Source organism: Anoplolepis gracilipes, chromosome 1 (assembly GCF_047496725.1).
Source record: "Anoplolepis gracilipes chromosome 1, ASM4749672v1, whole genome shotgun sequence".
Lineage (NCBI taxonomy): Eukaryota > Metazoa > Arthropoda > Insecta > Hymenoptera > Formicidae > Anoplolepis > Anoplolepis gracilipes.
The window spans coordinates 11,585,606-11,604,815 of NC_132970.1; the positions used below are offsets into that span (position 1 = coordinate 11,585,606).

At 31.5% G+C, this 19,210-nt stretch overlaps 2 protein-coding genes across 4 annotated transcripts; both read right to left on the reverse strand.

The window, feature by feature from the left end:
* Positions 1-712: 712 nt before the first annotated feature.
* On the reverse strand, positions 713-5,613 carry LOC140676085 (protein Skeletor, isoforms B/C-like). The gene is made up of 12 exons (XM_072910763.1): positions 5,168-5,613; positions 3,956-4,175; positions 3,744-3,852; positions 3,166-3,404; positions 2,738-3,018; positions 2,519-2,655; positions 2,278-2,413; positions 2,003-2,201; positions 1,813-1,916; positions 1,462-1,716; positions 1,277-1,384; positions 713-1,126 (listed from the first exon to the last, which is right to left on the reverse strand). The coding sequence occupies exons 1-12, from the start codon at positions 5,244-5,246 to the stop codon at positions 939-941; spliced, it is 2,055 nt and encodes a 684-aa protein (XP_072766864.1). The 5' UTR covers positions 5,247-5,613; the 3' UTR covers positions 713-938.
* A 7,311-nt stretch (positions 5,614-12,924) lies between these two features.
* Positions 12,925-19,204, reverse strand: LOC140676068 (uncharacterized). Of its 3 annotated transcripts, XM_072910744.1 has the most exons (6): positions 18,600-19,202; positions 16,156-18,518; positions 15,938-16,063; positions 14,264-15,845; positions 13,911-14,082; positions 12,925-13,763 (listed from the first exon to the last, which is right to left on the reverse strand). In XM_072910744.1, the coding sequence occupies exons 1-6, from the start codon at positions 18,795-18,797 to the stop codon at positions 13,540-13,542; spliced, it is 4,665 nt and encodes a 1,554-aa protein (XP_072766845.1). In that variant the 5' UTR covers positions 18,798-19,202; the 3' UTR covers positions 12,925-13,539. The 3 variants fall into 3 exon arrangements, with proteins under 3 accessions (XP_072766845.1, XP_072766838.1, XP_072766853.1); XM_072910737.1 differs by having other exon boundaries at positions 16,156-19,202; XM_072910752.1 differs by having other exon boundaries at positions 13,627-13,763; positions 13,911-14,068; positions 16,156-19,204.
* Positions 19,205-19,210: the final 6 nt, after the last annotated feature.

A 19,210-nucleotide genomic window follows, 5' to 3' on the forward strand; every position in this document is an offset into this window, starting at 1 on the left:
CACAAAAACTGTTAAAACTCAATTATTGAATGTCTTTTACACATATATAAATCACGATGGATTAGTATCACAATTGTATAACTGAAAAATTAAATTAAATTTTTCATAAATTTATCAAATTATCTCTCATACATAGTAATTTTATTTTTTTTCATTTTCAATGATAAATATTTCGAGTAAATTATTAACAGCTACAATCGCGAAAATAATGTAAGCGACGTAGGTTATTGTTAGGGATAAGGCGCTTAATACGCGATATATTGCTTATTCGAGTCTTACTTTTTGAAATTTTTTATATTTTATTTTTCTTTTAATTAATTTTTTTCCGGTTAATTTGCATTAAAGCGAATTATTGTACTATATATTTTTATAATTTTAATAGAAAAATTATAATTTATTTAATCTTAAATATTTTGTTATGCAAAAACATTATTTAATTAAAAAATTTCTTTTATATACTTTTCTTTTTATACTATAAAATGTTTATTACACAAAACATTTAAGATGTTCTTACAACTTGGTATATAACGAATACGTAAATTTTAAACGCGTTTTTTTTGCGAATGCTTGAGAGTTGCGTCGTATTATTTCATCATTGATTAAAAGGAGGGTAGGACTACAATATATTTTAGGATATAATATATTTTAAACTCCATAATAAAATTGAAACTAATAATAAAATTGATTTTATTATTTTGTTATTAAATTTTATGCACAAAATAATGAACGCAATTTGTATTATTGTAGGAACTATTAATTAATATAATTCAAGAAAATTTGATTTACATGTGATTTACACTGTGATTTATCATTTCTATCTTACATCATCGCGATGCACACGCCAGTAGCTTTACATAATCATCTAATTAACAAATCCTGATTCAACATATATTTGTATAAGTTGGAAAAAATATTTTTTCCGTATATTATATTTAATTTTATAATAGATAAAATAGTACAGTCGTAATTGCAATGAATAATGATAACTTATGTACAATCGCATTATTTTTCGTGTAAGAATCAACTACGTGAATCTTCCATCCCATGTTTGGGTGAGTGAATGAATTATAGTAAACTAAGTCGGGCCATGATGCATTTGGACTCACTATTAAAGTGCCCCCGTCTCCTAAAAAAAAAAGAATCATTTTTATATTTATCTTTACAGTAACAAAAATATTTGTAAGCATTTAGAAACTTTAATCAATTTAAACTCTACATGAGATAAAAGTCTGAAATTACGTGTGACAAATCGGATTTACTCGAGAAAAGTCCTTACCTGACTCACAGGTTTGTACGAGAGTCCTATTGAATTTTTTAAATGACGGAAAAGTGTCATCCAGTCTTCTGTCTCGACCGTTATGCTTACTTAAACAAAGCGGTCCGACTGAAAAAAAAATGAAATAAAATTTATATAAATATAAAATTTATATAAAGAGGGAGAGTGAATGTAAATCTACTAACCCGCGATTGGTCGCGGTCGGCCTCTTCTAGTCAATTCAACTCCAGCCAACACCCTGACCTTACTTTGCGCAAGATCGCTTAGCGTGTCATATCCTCCGTGAGGCTCATCGGTTATTATTAAAGGATGGTACAAGTTTGCGCTGTGCGGATTGTTCCCACCGTAAATGCGAAAGCTGTATGTTAATCCCCGACGTAGGTACAATTCGGGTATCAGCGAGCCTTCGATGTACCAAGCAAGGCCCACCGACGGTTTGCCTGTAAATAAAAATTTTGTTGGAATAATCCAATTGTCGTAAAACAATCTAATTATGAATCTAAAAAGCTAAGTTAGATCAACGAAATTTGTTGTACCTGTCAATCCCTGATATCCTCTTTTTCCTCCGGAAGGACCGATAGTTGCTTTAAAAGTTCGAACGCTTCTGTCGATTATTTCTGTTTTCTGCCAAGGTTCTTCTCTGAAAAAAAAAGAGTAAGATATTAAAACCGAGAATCGCAATTTGATCGTAAAGTAAAAAAAAAAAACATTACAGATTCTTCGTACTTTTGAGAGAGTTTGCCGCTGATCTCTGTAAAATCGATGCAAGTGTTCTCCGGCTCCTTACGATTTAATTCGAGTACTACATCGCCTCTCGGATAGAAATCGTGAAAGCTCGGTTCGTTATTAGTTTTATCGAGTCTACCTAAGGCCCAAACCACATATACCGGTTTATCCATGAGGAACTCTTTGTCTCCGGGATCGGCTGTAAAAATAAAATTATGAGTACATGCAACATATGTTTTTTGTATGAGAAACGCATCAGCTCCCACGTAACTCACATGAAATAAGTGTACGCCTATACGTAATGATGTTGATACCGTTCTCTCTCACCGCGGTATAGAGTTGGTTGCTATCCAAGCCGCCTAGAAGCTCGTCTCTGCAAACGCCTTTGTATTGACCGAGAACTTTCCCACACTGGAATCATTAAGATATTCATTAACGTATTGTTCCTTTCGTTCCTTTTTCTTTTTTTTTTTTTTTTTTTTTTTTCATAGACTTATATTAAACAAGCTAACGCACTGGTGCCTTTGCTGTGATATTATAGTCAGTAGCGTATCCACGGGTATCTTCCATATACGCGATGGCTACATCCGCACCTTCCATTTGACTGGAGTTCTCCGAGCCGGACAATCCAAAAGCCATATACTCATCTTCAGCTAAAAAGTAATTAAAAATTATCCTCATCCATATTAATGATATGTTATTTATAACTTTTTTTAAATAATAACATATACGTACCGACTTGACCTACCAGTTGGATGGTAATCTGCGGGCCGAAGATTTCCCAGGCAACTTGATATCGTTTGTGCAACTGAACGCAATTCGGAAGAGATTGCGTTTGCTTAATAATTTTTGTCAACGACGGCGGTACATTGAGTCCATCGGGTATAATAACGGAACCATAATTGGATTTAGTTTTTACGTCGAAAACACTCAACCAATCTATGTTGAAAATAGTCATATCGCCTGGCAATTCCAGTATGATGTCTTCATTATTATATGCTCTAAGAGAATTCATGCTAAAAAGTGAAAAAAAAATATTCTTTTTACATTTTAAGATGCACACTTTGAGCACATTAATATAGTATTTGCGATAAAAAAAAATACGTGTATTTTAATAGAATTTTTGAGAACTATATAACATTTATCTATTATTTCTCTCTTACTATCCATATTCATCGGGTACTTTGTGACCCTTGCTGGATGGTTGCGGACCAAGACCGACCCAGAAATATGTCTCCCCACCTTGTCCATCGTAGATGAATTGTGGTACGCTGATGGTTTTCGAATCCAAAATCACGATAGATTCTGACGAGACATTATGAGATCTTTTCGACAACTGTGGTATTTTTTGAGGCGCGGGTGGATCAAACTCTTCCGGAATATACACATCACCGAAGGTATTCTAAAGTTGGAAAATTGTTTTAGGCAACTAAACTTTTTAGATACCACACCTTAATTTGTCAGCACAAAATTTTAAAACGATAATAGCTATATCCTGGCAATGTATTATTTAATTATAAAAGTGTTCTTGAAATGATACAATATCTAAATTTATAAGCAAAAATAGAATAAGTCCGTAATTTATTAAATACTTTGAATATTTTGTGTTTAAAATATCCCTTATAAATGGATCTAACTTGTTCTTGCTCTTATCATGTTTTATAGGTATTAATACTAAATATATGAAATAAGAATAGCATGAATTAAATCATAATACATTGCCCTTAAAATGTATACTTACCTGACTTTGTAAATCGTATACTGCAAACCATTTGATGTCTGTTATTTTTTTATTATCGGGTAAGATGAGTGTAAAATCTCGGTTGAAATATCGATCTAATATATTTGTCCTGAAAAATAAGCAATTATTAGAATTAAACATACCGAGTGATTTATGCTTAAATCTAATTTTGAGGTTTTTTTTAAACATTTAGAAAAAGAAATATAGCTTACTTGCCCCACTCATCGGGAACGATAAATCCTTGCGGACCAGGTCTATTCGATGCTCCGGCCCAGAAAAATGTATCAGCTCCATTACCATCGTAATTAAATGATGTCAACAGTAACGTATACTGATCCACAGCCCAAACATCACCAGAAACTTGATGGTGATATGGATTTAACTTTCCCAAATATTTTCCTTTATATTCTCCACTATCTTCTTCCGCATAAGCTATCGATAATGAAACATTTTGAAATCTTTATTAGATTTGACAAAAATATAATATAATTTAAGAGATTGACGGTACTTTTGACGGTATTCTTGTCGAAACTAATAATAAATATGTATATTGAAATAAAAATCAAAATACAATAAACTAATATCTACAATATAAATTAAAAAATTATAGAGAGAGAAACTCAATATAACATATTTATATATTTTAACAAAATATTTGTAAATAAAAAAAATCATAATTGTATTTATCCTGATAATTTATTTTCAAATATATTCAATATAATATAGTTTGCACGAAAACTTTGATGTAGTTTTGATATAAATTGTCTGAATAATTCAAATTCCAAGCTGTAAATTCCTATAACTTGTGTAAGGATCACTCAAAAAAATGATCTTGCAACTTCAAGAAAAATTTTCTAGGTGTAAAAAATTAACTGAAACAGATAAATTATTAGCAAATACTGTGATATTGCATATATTTTGCCCTTAATCAATTTAAATGACAGAGACAGAATTTATATGTGTACTATTAGTGTAATTTAAACAGTAAATTTTTCTGTGATGCCTATCTTTAAGGCATATTGTCAAGGGCAATTATATTTGTGATTAATATTTGGCAATGGGATCTAAATTTTCTATAGGTATTGCTAGAATATTGCTGCTATAAATTCTATATGTGACAAACAATATTCTAACAGATACAAAAAGTAGCGATAAATTTTAATCGAGACATCTAGAAATCTATCTACATGAACAAAATATTTTTTGGAGTGGAGACTCATTTTTCAGTGCCGGTGTTCAAATATTAATGCCGGATGAAGCAATATCTTTCGAGAAGATATCGATGCTGCATGAAGCAATGTCTTTACGACGTTTGTCGCTTAATCATTTCTATTTCGATTATGGTTTTTCAAATTCTTTTTATATTTGTCTCTATTTCGTAAATGCCTATTTCTGTCCATAATATATATAAGATCGATAATTACCATAAGAAAATAGTAAACATCCTAAAAGAGTCAAGAGAGCACTCTCTGTTCCTTTCGTTCTCACTCGCCATCGCTTCATTTTTCTTTTAAATGCTCGAGAACATGTCACTGACTTTTATCGAGAGATGACTAAAAAACTGAGAAATCACAAATGGCGAGAAACTGGAGAAACAGGCAAATGATCGGCGGATTCTGTACAACTGGTAGCTCTGGTCCACTGCTCATAATCAGGCGAGTCCGAGCAAAGTCGATGATCCGTGAATAAGTCCGATATGGTGTCAGGGATAACGGTTGGCGATCGCCAATAACGGCGATGTCTTGCGTTCTGTATATTACGGTGAATTCGCCGAGAATACTGTCTATGTTCCTCTGACGTCTCTCGCGGCGGAAACGCGACTAGAAAACCGAATCGGCCTTCATGGAACGCGGTTCCACACACAACTACTACGGTCGACTGTACATTCCCCGAGAGAAAGTATGCCTTCGCTTGTTGGCTTGAGAACACCGAGGATCAATCGATGCTAAAATGAATCTGCTACAACTGGTCGGGGTCATTGTCGCCTGCTTGGAATCCAGTTCGCTCAATGGCGAGGACGATAGATCAGAGAGATGTGTTTTCGATGAAACATCGATTAATCATATTTTCAGTTTCCCCTGCGCTACTTTGCTAAATAAGAAAGTATAGATCACAGATATATTTTGCGATTATTTTGATAATTACAGTATCACGTTTTGACAAATTTCGAAATTAATCATTAATTATCACGAAACATCAGATCGATGGTATTCCAAAAAAAAATTGCTGTCTTGTGCATTAATATTCTTCGCAATTTTATTACAAGATATATTACAATTTGTCTGAGAAAAATTTTTTATGTATTCCAGACACATAAAACACACTTATATATTTATAATACATATTTATAAATATTTTTACTATATATTTTTTTTAAATATTGTATAAATATTTTACAAATATTTTTATATACACTATAAGAAAATTATGAGAAAAAAATCATAAAAACTGTATTCAACATATATATATTATTAAAATATAGATTAAATATTTTATATAATATTTATAATAAATACAAAAATAAATATTTGTAGTAATATTTTGCAAATATTTTTCAAATAATTACTAGGATATTTATGATAATTCTTAATAATCTTTAAATCTATTTTTAAGATTACAATTTATAAAATGTTTTGATAAACATGTATAAAATATTTAAATAATTATAAATATTTTGTACATATTTTTTAAATATTATATGCTGTCTAAAATATATGAATATTTATATATATATATATATATATATATATATATATATATATATGTATAATTACATATAAATATATGCAATTATATAATATTTATATAAAGCATTTATTTGTTTTTAGATTAAAAGTTTTGTGACTTTTCCAAATTTTTATTAATTTCTTTTGTTTTAAAAAGCGAAAAGTATTTCGTCTTGAAGTAGTCGCAAAAATAGAAAGTTCTGTTCCATTTATTCACGTTGCGTTACACTTTTCGTATTTAGAATAAAATAAGTTCGCGATTTTGAAGAAGTATATGCAAAAAAGTATTTAACAAAAAAAAATAATTAAAAAAAGATACAGATAATAGATTATTTATATAATATTTATTTTTTTCAAATAAAATTTTTTACCGTGTGCTATTCATATGTTTGCGCAATCTTTCCTTCCCAACCAACCATTAACCCAAGGATAATTTGCGCAAGTGTCAGGTAGAAGAGTTTGCGCAGAGATGTCGTTTATTTCAATAAGAGAAAAAATTAAAATAATGTTCACTTCATTAATTTCAAAATTACGCACAAATAAAAAATATTCTTTTTGTTTGCGCCTTATTTTTACTGTATTTATTTGCATTTTCCAAGAAGTAAAATAGTATAAAATATCATTATTAATATTATTATTATTATTTATTTTTTATAGTAATGAAACATGTTCTGTTATTATTATCGTTATTTTTATTATTATTAAGTTTATTATTAATATTATTATTTATTTTTTTTAATAATAACATATTTTTTAATAAATTTTAATAGAAATAAATAGCTTATATTTGTTTTCAATACAAAGATTATTCTTTCTATCCATGTACAATTTTTCCTATCCACGTGTACAATCTGACTTACCTGATTAGAAAGTGTGAATGCGTAAAACTAAATTTCTAAATAAAGTATATTATCTTAACGAAAATAGTAAATGAATTGGAATATTATTTACTAAACATGTTTAACATACCAAAGAGAACACGTTTGTAAATTTGTTGTAATTAAAAAAATTAATAAACATTTGACTTTTAGTGATTTTTTTCGAATTATGAGCAATCTCTTCTAGTTTTACTTTATGTTTTAATATATAATTTTGATTAGTCTGATTTTTGTAGTGTACACAATTTTTTTCATTCATAAATTTTAAATATATTATTAGAGTGACGGAAAACATAAAATTATTATTTTTTTTCCATAATACAAAGCATGACAAAATTTTGTTAAATATATACTTTTTCATATCTGTACAAATTCATCACATCTTAATAAAGTCGAATAACTATAAATATATTAATAATATCACAATCAATCTTTCTACCTTTCTTTAAATCATACAAGTTGAGCATAGCAGGTTTCCAGTTTCTAGTCGGTGATGAATCAAATCTGAAAAAATTTTGTTGTAAATGAAAAAAATTATTAACTTGACGAAACATTATCCACTTGATAAAACATTTTTAAATCATATACATATAATAAAAATTTTGCTATACTGAATAAATCTATATATTAATAAATATGATATTAATAATTATAATATCAATCTCTCTACCTTTCTTTAAATCATACAAGTTGAGCATAGTAGGTTTCCAGTTTCTAGTCGGTGATGAATCAAGTCTGAAAAAATTTTGTTGTAAATGAAAAAAATTATCAACTTGACGAAACATTATCCACTTGATGAAACATTTTTAAATCATATGCATATAATAAAAATTTTGCTATACTGAATAAATCTGTATATTAATAAATATGATATTAATAATTATAATACATTAAATAAAAAAACATCTTTATTGTGAATTTTGAAGTATATTTAAAAGGTTTCTATTTATCTGAATACAACAATTATTAAATTTAGTGACTTGTAATCTGTTATAAATTATATAATTTAGAGGGAAAAAAAATTTTGAGAGATATTAAATATTCGTAAGTTATTCATTAACAATATCAATATCAACAGTATCAAAAATTTTGTTAAAATCGATATAGATAGCAACTTGCAAGTTCTTCTTACCAACCACGTTTATTTTATCATTAATTCAATGATATAATGATACAACGATACAATAATGATGAGACACAGAGCGAGAAATTATAAAACTATTCAAGTCTATTAACTATTAACAATTACATTTTTAAATATAAATATAATTATAAATATATAATTTACTAGTTATAATATTTTAATTATAAATATATAAATTACTAGTTATAATATTTTCAAATATTGTTGGCATTATGCTTTGTTTACTTATAAAGTTAAAAAGCAGAGTCACATTGTTATTCTAAAATATTACAGTTATACACAATAATTTTCGAAACTGTAGAAGTATTTTACATGATAAAGATTCGTTAAAAATGCGTCACATGATTGACATAATATGTTTATACAAAGAATATTGGAGAAATATTTTTCGTACAAACGTTGGAACTAAAACTAAAAATTTAGCTTTAAAATATTCAGACAGTTAAAAACAGTACCTACTGTCTATATTAAGAGAATACTCAGCTCATGCTCATATATCATATCGAACTAATAATCTACACTGCTGGAATAAATTCATTTAAAACAATCTGCAAGACAGTTGACTATAGTAAGAAAAGCATTAATACAAAAATTATAAAATGTTGTATATAAGTTGCGTTCTGATATTCACTGCCAATACTGAAAATTTAAACTATAGATTTTCAATACTGGTAGCGAATATCGGAAGGCAGCCATAGCATATACGTTATTTAAAAAATTCGTGGTCTACTCTAACAAAATTAAAAAATAAGTCAGAAATCAGGGTCAAACAGCGAAAGTATATATTGAAGCAAGTATATATTGAAAAAAAGACAACTTTAATTACAATACAGTAAGCCAGATATTTAGATCCTTTTCTTCAGGATTCTCTTCAGGCAAAGGCAAACAAAATAATTAAACCGTTACTAATAATGTCAATGTCACGTCAGTTGCGCGAAAGTCGAAGTAAATAAAAATCAAAAGATATAAAATTAAAGATATAAAATATAGGTAATCTCACGATTTATAAATAATTTTATAAACAAAATAATGTAACATTTTAGTCGACACATAGAAAATATTAATTTTTTTTTTTAAATCCGTAACTCTTATTGCTGCAATTAATCATCACATATTATTTACACATGGTCGTCTTTTGAAACTAGCAGAAATACATATATTATCTAAATTATTTTGTAACAAAATAATTATTGTGTTGTAAATAATAATAGCGAAAAGATTGAAAACTAAATATTAAAACTTATTTTTATTATTTCTATTATATAAATATTCTTGTGATTATAATGCTAAATGTAACTTTAATATGTAGTTTTTATTATTGTATAACATACATTTTATAACATTTTATATAAAACTAATAATTTATTAAATACTTATTTGATTTAAAACTAAAAAAATATAAGTCAAATTGCAATCAATTTTTTTCTTTTTTTCAACTTCCAACAAATCGAGCCAATTGGATAATTTTTCATATAAATAGAATAAAACAATAAGGATTATTCTTAATTTTTTTAAGAGAATTGTTTGAAGGATTTATTAAAAAAACTTTTTTTTAACTCTTTAGTAATTATAATATGTACTAGTAGTACATATGTAGTAGGTTGGACGGTGGTCGTGCATGCTGCGGCGCGGAAACTCGTCTGAGGCGAAGAGTATTATGCGTAAACGCAGGTTTCGAGTCTACCCAGACCCAACAGAAGTAAAGAAAATTTACTCGTAAGGTGGTTGTGTACGCTGCTTCGCCGAAGCTTACCTGAGATAATTCCATATGTGGAATATATTTCGATGTCTTTCTTTTAAGTGGAGTGAAAGGCTACCGCAAATTTGTATTTGAATTATTTGATTACAAATGGTGCATTCTAATAAAACATCGTTTTGCAAAACAAAATAGTGCAATATATTATTTTCGTGTCTAATTGAATGTTGCATTACATGTGCGACGTAGTTTTTTTTAATAGTAATTTTAATTATTTTTTCACAATATTTTGCCATATCATTTACTATTGTGTAATGTTTTAATAACCAATGATGTTCTTCCGCTTTAATATTATATTAACATAATGTTATTAATAAATCTTTTATAATGTAAATATCCAAATATTTACATCTTTGAATATTATTCAAACAAAATAATTTTTTAGTAGTTTATTTATTATTTTTAAGACTTGATTTTAGACATTTTTAATTATATTCAAATAATAGATGTAAAAAAATTAAATATTTTGATAAAGTTAGTTACCAAATATTTACCAAATAAATACAAAGCAACGGTAATGTAACATTAATGTTATAATTTTTCACTCAGAAATATACATAAAAAGATATGTATGTACATTGCAGTTACATTGTTGAATAAAGAAATTAGGAAATAGATAATATGTTTTCGTTGCTTTAATGGGTAAGTATAACTTAAATAATATTTATAATATAATTTACCGTTTTTTCTTTTTTCTTCGATTATTTGTTTTTTTTGGTTTTTCTACAAGGATTATAATTAAATAATATAATAAAATAATAATTATGTCATTATGCTTAAAATATAATAATACTCAAGATATTTAGTTATTATATCTTTATATGATATTAGCTTTAATTTAAATTATCCTAAATATCATTATATAACATATAATGTACAATAAAGGTCAAACATCCGTTTTTTAGTATCTTTTTGTACAGGGTGTTTCTGCAACATACAGATCAGTAAGTTGAGTTGTGTATCTGACGATCAGCAGGGGCATGCTTTACCAACCTCGCATAATTGAAAATTAATAAAATCAGAGGATCGATCATATAATTTTTTCTTTGTGAAAAGTGAAAAATTACGTAATTGATACCTTAAATTCAAATCCGGTAGAGAATGAGGAAACTGAAATCGGCTTTTAACATATAGTATAATTGTAATATTTAATAATATAAATAAAATAAGATAGATAACACAATTAAAATATATAATAACACAATTAACACAATTAAAATATAATAACACAATTAACACAATTAAAATATAATAACACAGTTAACACAATTAAAATATAATAAGACAGATAAAATAAGAAATAAAATGTTTTTTGTTTAAATTTATTATATTTTATTTCTTATTTTATCTGTCTTATTATATTTTAATTGTGTTATCTACACGGAGAAAATTTTATATTAAAAATTACTATGGTATATAGTAACTTTGTAAATTTGCATTTAAGGTACCATGTAATTTTTTCACTTTTCACAAAAAAAAAAAAAAAAAAAAAAATTACGTAATCGATCCCCTGATTTTATTAATTTTCGATTATACGAGATCGGTAAAACATGCCCCTGCCGATTGTCAGATAGGCAACCCAACTTACTGATCTGTATGTTGCGGAAGCACCCTGTATATAAAAATATGTTTGAAAAAACAGTACAATACATAATAATATACAATACATAAAATTAATTTCTTTACTTTCTTTGTTTTCAATTTTACTTTTATGATTCTTTTCTAAGTGATGTGGAAGACTACTGTCTAATTGAACTTCGAAAAAACATTTACATTTCACACATTTTATTTGATCGCCTTCGGGTTCAAAATATTGCAATGTAATTTCATCTTGTGTATTTTTTTTATATTAATTTCCGGATGTTGTTTTATTAAATGTTCATTTAAATTCGTTACATCAATTAAAACTCTATCACATGTGTCTACACAATATTTGCAACGAGCTTTATCGTTTTCTATTGTTGAATGTTTTATCCACCAAAGTCCTTTTTTCATATTTTCTTGCGCTTTAATATCATATTAACATAGTGTTATTAAACTAAACCTTTCATAAATAAATTATTCGTATGAATTATTTATATAAATTAATTATTCATATATATTTAGATCATGGACTATAATTTAAATCAAATATAATATAATATAGGTATCATTAATTATATTCAAATATATTAAATATCCATAAAAATTAAAATTTCAAAGTTGTAGAACTTTTACACAAAACATTGAATTCTGGTGTACTCTTTATCTCATCTTCTTTTAATGAGGCATACTTCTTCTTATTGCTTTTTTTCCATATCTGCTTGCGTATTAATAAATATAATATTAACACTATCTATTGCACTTATGCCATCAAACACAAAAATAGAACTATTTCGTCGCAACGTATTTGTAGAATAATTTTATTAGGAAAAGTCACGAAAGAAGATACTATTTTTCGGAAGAACATAAATATTGATACAGGTAAACGTATATATTTATAGGGTGTGGGTGATTTAAATAAAAAAATGAGATCATACTTAAGATCATGTTATATCATAAGGCATAAGGGAAAAATGATAGGACATATGACTCTGTACCATTAAAATATTACAACTCGTAAAAGTGGCAGATAATAATAATAATAAAAAGAAAGGAACAAAATTTAAATTCTTAATGATATCCTCTTGAAAGTATATATATTCTAAGAATTAGCAGATTTTATTTCATATGTAATAAAAAAAGTTACAATATACTACAAGATTCAGGTACTACGCAACAACTATTATCTTCTTATTTTAAAGCATCCATTTTTTGATTAATGATATATATATAAATGATATGTTTCACACGCAGCATCATAATTTTAACACAACTACTTACTGTTTAAGAATAAGCATTCATAAAAAAAATGGAGATAAGTATATATTAATGTCACATTAAGAACTATCTCTGGGACTTTATTGAAATTCACTTATTTTTTATTCATTCCAGATGCATAGAATTACTTATTTTTATATTAATTTTATATGTAACAGTTTTAACAAAGTTGTTTAGATATAAAATGTTGATAAACAAACAATAATTAATAAGAATAGAACGGAGCATTCACTATATTTCTTAAAGTATCATAATAAATACGATATAGCGGAACTATTGCGCTATTTTATTTAAATTTTAAATAGATAAAAATTTCAATCTTATGTATGCAAGAACTTTATATATAAACAACTAAGATTTCAAAAAATCCCTGAGATAGCTCTATTCATAGACTTGAAATGGAAAGGCACTACATAAATAACTCCTAAGAACTTTACAAATTAGATATAACGCTGACACTTTGAGATAAATCTACTTGGCCTCTCAAAACCTTTTGTTGCAATCTCTTACAAAAAATTTTTGCCATAAGCTTATTTCGACGTGCCTCTTCTTGTCGTTCCTGTTGTCGCCGTTTAAATCGTACTTCATTTAATCGGAGATACCGTTTACGTAACCGCTCCTTCACCTCCTCGTCAGTAAGTTTTCGTTGCGCGCAAGCTTAATGAAACATAATAAAAAGAGAAAAATTATAATATATATATATATATATATATATATAATTATAATTTGCAAATTAATTTTACTCCAAATATGACACAATAAATTATTATTTTGATAAACATATATAATATAGTTAAATCTTACTTGTTGGTTTCCGTATCGAAGCGGATTTATTGATAGTAGATGTACTAGCCATTGCCAATAACTGTATCCTTTTCTCCTTTCTCAATTCCCGCAATTGACATATTTCTGATAAATATTGTCGGCGTGTTTCCGCATTGCCCACAAACACGGGATTGTTTCTAGATAAATAATCCTGAAATCAGTTTGGCTGTAAGAATCTAATGATAAGTCTATAATATTTTATCTTTGAAATTAAACCCACAATACTTATTCGGAACGTTAAACTTGACATAAATACAAAAATTATTTCATTCAAATGATAAGTCTACAAATTGAGTATCTCGTTATCTATTAAATTTCATCTAATTTCTTACTTGCAATGTACTTGATCGATGAACATTCTTGTTACTCTTTTTCATATCGCAAGGACAAGCATCAAATTTCGCTGCATTCAAAGGCTGCTTGGAAACTTTTGGCATTATTGGAATGATGTCCGAAGTTTCATTTTTCGAGGTATTTTCCCTTGTAAACGACACCTCGTATGCGACAGCTTTAGGATACATTTGATGGCAGTCACATTTTCTTATGTTTTGATACGCGGCACCACACGCGCGACAATGTTGGCAATTTTTTTCAGTCTTATTAATACCGGTATTATCTGCGACATTTGGTTTCGACGCGTAATTCTTGCACGCTTTAACAGTATCTTTGATCGCTTGATTATTACTACAGGAGCAAGCCTCGTTACAATTGCATTTTAATACGCTATTTTGTACTTTACGTTGATGAACTATGCCAGTGTCTTGCGAGCTGTCGGAATAGATTTGCTTTTGCGTTTGATGATCCGCTAGACGACACTCGAAACGGCATAAACTGTTATTGTCGATTTTACCGTTCGAATGATAATGTTCGCATAATGTTCCCACCGTCGTGGTTTCCGAATTTCGACGTACAACACGATCGTTGACGCAATCGCAGATCTTTTCAGTGTCACTTTGTTCGTTATAACTCAAGCCGCGTCTGTTCTGATTATCCGCGTTACAGTTTTGTTGAGATTTGCCGGCAATGATTTTTCTATCCGCATCCTTAACAGAAACATTAATATTGCATTCGCACGTATTCACATGAGTCTCCGACGTTTGATCATTTGAGCCCGAGATATTTTCACGTGCGCGAAAGAGATTGTTTTGACACGCACCGCAATTACAAATAACATTACTGACATCCGCGACAGGTTTCTGTTTGGAACACAATGCACATGTAAAGGATGATCGTTTTTCGGTGGCACGTTTGGTTTCAATCGTGCTCGAGGTACACTTATTATCGTTAATGGACGAGCAAATGCCATTACGAGTGCAACTACATTTCGATTTGGACGCGTTGATTTGATTCTTAGCCTCTTTCTGTTTCTGCTGGATGGTATTACTCTGCGATGCGCGATGACAAGTGGATCCCGTCGCGCTGTCATCGCTCGCATAATTCGTCTGCGTCTGCTGCGAGACGATCGGCGCATCCCCTTTACGCGATCTGATCGAACCCATATTAGAGTTAGGATTCTGATTGCACCGCACGCATGTACGGGCGGTATTATGTGTTTGGCACGATTGATCTCTGCATTTTGTGCCTGCATTCTGGTAACATAGCTTCTGAGAATTCATATATGTCGCGTCTGACTCTATCGGCGATTCGATCGGTGTCGAGGACATTTCCCGAGGTAACGTTTGTACACCGACAGCGATACGCTTCGTTACGGATCTCTGCGTTCTTCTGGACGCAGATACAATCTCTCCTCCGGTCTTCGAATGGGCGCTGGCTAGATTCGTTGCCGTTTGCGTACTGCTGTTACGTTTCATGATCCTCTGGATTACAGTATCACTTGCAGCTTCACGCGTCGCCAAGTTGCAGTGAGATGACCATGGTTCGTTCATGGAATCCTCTCGTAGATCGGATATACTTCTAAAAACACAAGATTAAAATAGAGTAAAATTATGAGGTACATACAATTTCGCACCTATATTACATATAGGAATATAAACATGTCACGTTACCCGTGCACAGCATCCGCAGGTTGTTCTCGTTTGAATATCGCTGCTTGCTTGGACTTGAAATTCGCTGATTTGGATTTCCTCGGTGAAGATTTCGATCTCTCTAATCGTCTGGGCTGTTCTAGCAGTCTAATCGATAAAGAAAATATAATATAAATATTCTCTTGTGAAAAGAAGAAAATATAAAAAAGTTTATTAAAATACAAATGTGTGGAACGTACTTTTTCAAATTAGAGAGATGGCTAATCTCATTCGTAATCCAAATTAGTTGATTTTTCTTCTCCATTTCGGCATAATTAACGAGTTTAGAATCACCAGACTCGGACATACTGCATTTCTTCAATTCAAAATGCCTTTCCGACGAGGTAGTTGGCAATCTCCAGTCGGTATTGTTATCTGTATTATTATTAGATTCGACGAGTGTCCTTCTGTTATTAACGACGGCGTCCAGTAATATTCTATTGTGATCCGGGAGTATGCTGTTCGTCGTGGTCGATTCTCGATGTGGCAGTTTACAGTTTTCCTTGAAGCAAAATATATCGTTTACTTTAGTATTTTTATGATTGCGCTGGGGAACGAAACACTCGGAACTTTCGCTCTTTTCAGGATCCGTCGGCGTGTTACTATTCCGCTGACAGTCGTCGGTTCTTAGTCCCAGTCGCGCTTTTCTACCGTCCATCTCCGTTCTATCTGTATGTCGGTCGAACTTGTCACTGTTACTACTTCCCAACGCGACTTCCTTTATAACGTCGCTGGTGGTTCCCATCGATTTTTGCATCGATATATCCTTCTTCTGCAAATTCCACTCATCCGAGGACTCGGTGGTACTATGCTTGTTCGTCAAAGCCTGAAGCAATTCGGCTCGGTAAACTTTGTTCCTCGCGTCGTCCGGATTCCAAGGAACGTTATCCTCCAAATTATGCTCAATTTTGTCGTCCGTGTACTTTGCGGTGACGAGTCGTTTAATCACGTGCTGTATCAGTCTTTTCTTAACTTGCTTGTCACATTTGTTGGCGTCGACTAGGCTCTTGAGGATGCTAACGCTTCTTTCCAAGTCTCGCACTAAGCTATCCGAATCTCCCCACAGTTTGTCGTTGACGCTGGAACTGCTGTTTGGTAAAGTTGAGTTTGATCTACCGGTATCCGAAGACACGTGGCTATCTCTACCGTTTGGAACATTTGCGTAAGTGTGTCCTGGGAAGTATTCGAAACTGTTGGCTCTGCCGGATACGTTCTCCGCCTCGTCAGGCTGTGGTGTTATCGAAGTCGACGGGTTTTGCGAAATGTCCGAGCTACTCCGGTGTCTTTGTACGTCCTTTGCGCTCGTACCAACTTCAGTATCATTTGCTGGACGGGAAACATTTTCAGATTTTTTCAAATTTTTAATCTTATACGTACCATTGGACTTTTTCAAAATAGAATGTATGGTCGTTTGCAAATTAGGATCTTTCTCCGCTAACAACGGCGGTTTGCTTTCGTCAAGATCTGAAACTTGGATGGCAACGGATTCCTGAGAGCACACATCTGGACTTACTTTATCTGTCTGTATTACTTTATCACAAGTGGCAGGTTTATTCACCACAGTAGCAATGGAAGATGTAGAGTTAAAGATTAGAGGCAACACAGATTTCTTTTCTTTAGCATGCAAGTTTATTTCGCTCTGACTTCTCTTCAAAGAGGATTTTGACGACGACGCGGGTATTACATTCATCGAGATACTTTTCTGCAACGGCAAACTCGATGGACATGTAATTTCTTTACGTTTCGAATTTATAATCCTTCTCTCCACCGTCGAATATTTCATCAGAGGCACCTTAAACGTCGATGTAGGTGTGTCGAAATTATGTAATTCCCATTTCCTCGGCTTTATCATAGCTTTCGGTTCCGCGGCGTCATTCGCAAGGCATCTCTCTTGTGATTTTATATCATCTCCCGTGATAATGCCAGGCAAATGGTTCTTGACAATAGGCGTTATTTCTATTTCGCTCTCCGATCCTGAAGCATTCGCTACCAACGGCGTGGAATTTGCGTCAGGCACCGTCGATGACTTCGAACTGCCATGTGCTCCTGTATTCTTCCCCGATTGCATCCCGGATTCGGTGGTACCTTCCGGATCTAACCGTAAAGCAGCCGAACATCCTCGTGCCAAAGCCATACGTTCTATGGTACTTAATCTCTTATCGTCTTGCTTATTATGGGCGACAGTATTGAAATAACCAACATCCGCGCCACTGTCCCACTCCAGTGGTTTGTGAGACGCTACGCTGGAGGTTGGTGAAGATAGTTTTCTGTCGTTTACCTCGGGAAACTTCTCCTGGCTCTCATTCTTCTCCTCGTGTATCGTTTCCGGCGTGAGATCGTGCTTAAAATCAGGCGACGGTGTCTGGAGATCTGTCAACGTTTGAACGTACCTGGATGAAGCGTCCGTATTGGAGGACTGTCCGATCAACGGAGGCCTTACCCACCTACGTCTCTCTCTTGGGACGTAAGAGTTTAGATTATACTCCTCTCCGATACAGTCTTGCCTATTCGGGCCCACCTGTGCACTCAGTTCGTATACGCTGTAGTAGTAGTTGACAGCCTCCTGTGGAGTATTCGACACGGGTAGCGAGAAATACTGATCCAGATTCGCGTCTCGGGAGTATTTGCGATAATATTCCATTACCTGCGCGGACAGACTCTTCTTGGGTAGACTCGCCTTGAATTTCAACGGTTCCGCCGTAAACGGCAGGGAGCGGCTGCAGGAAGCGCGATCGCATTTCTCGGGCGCTTCTGTCAAACGCGCCGGTTCGTCGTTGCCGGTGTTTGTGAAATCCCTCGGGCAACAACCGCCCTCGCAACTTGATTCAGAATCGTATTCCATACTACTGACTCGAGCATCCTCTCCTCTTTTATAATTCTCGGCCACCGCGAATTTCGCTCGCGCTTTTAAGCTGTCGTGTAAATTCACGTCACTCGACAACCAACAACGATCGAATAGTGACCAGACATATTTATATTGCGCTTTAATATTCACGATCGTTGGTGCGCGTCTATTATCGATGAAGCTTGTAGGTTATGACACACAAATGCGCGTCACTTTACAGCTGACGCATTTACGTTCGGTTCGAGAAGAACTCGCGTACTCTTTCACCGATATATGCTCTATTGACTGATATTTGCGTTTCTTAATGAGAAATTGTAATTACAATTGTTTACGTTGTAACGACAACAATTCACATCAAACTCTTGTTTACATCTGCTACCACGGCTTCTCTTCCTTCGGTCCCCCCCGCG

Bases quoted from the DNA above. Each gene is read 5' to 3' on its own strand.
- LOC140676085 (XM_072910763.1), bottom strand. From the start codon at position 5,246: ATGAAGCGATGGCGAGTGAGAACGAAAGGAACAGAGAGTGCTCTCTTG. The intron at 2,656-2,737 runs GTACGTATATGT...ATTACTTTTTAG, and splicing joins CCAACTGGTAGGTCAAGTCG to CTGAAGATGAGTATATGGCT. The intron at 1,917-2,002 runs GTACGAAGAATC...TTTTTTTTTCAG, and splicing joins AGCGGCAAACTCTCTCAAAA to AGAAGAACCTTGGCAGAAAA.
- LOC140676068 (XM_072910737.1), bottom strand. From the start codon at position 18,797: ATGGAATACGATTCTGAATCAAGTTGCGAGGGCGGTTGTTGCCCGAGG. The intron at 16,064-16,155 runs GTACGTTCCACA...TTTATCGATTAG, and splicing joins CATCTCTCTAATTTGAAAAA to ACTGCTAGAACAGCCCAGAC. The intron at 13,764-13,910 runs GTAAGATTTAAC...TGTTTCATTAAG, and splicing joins TTCGATACGGAAACCAACAA to CTTGCGCGCAACGAAAACTT.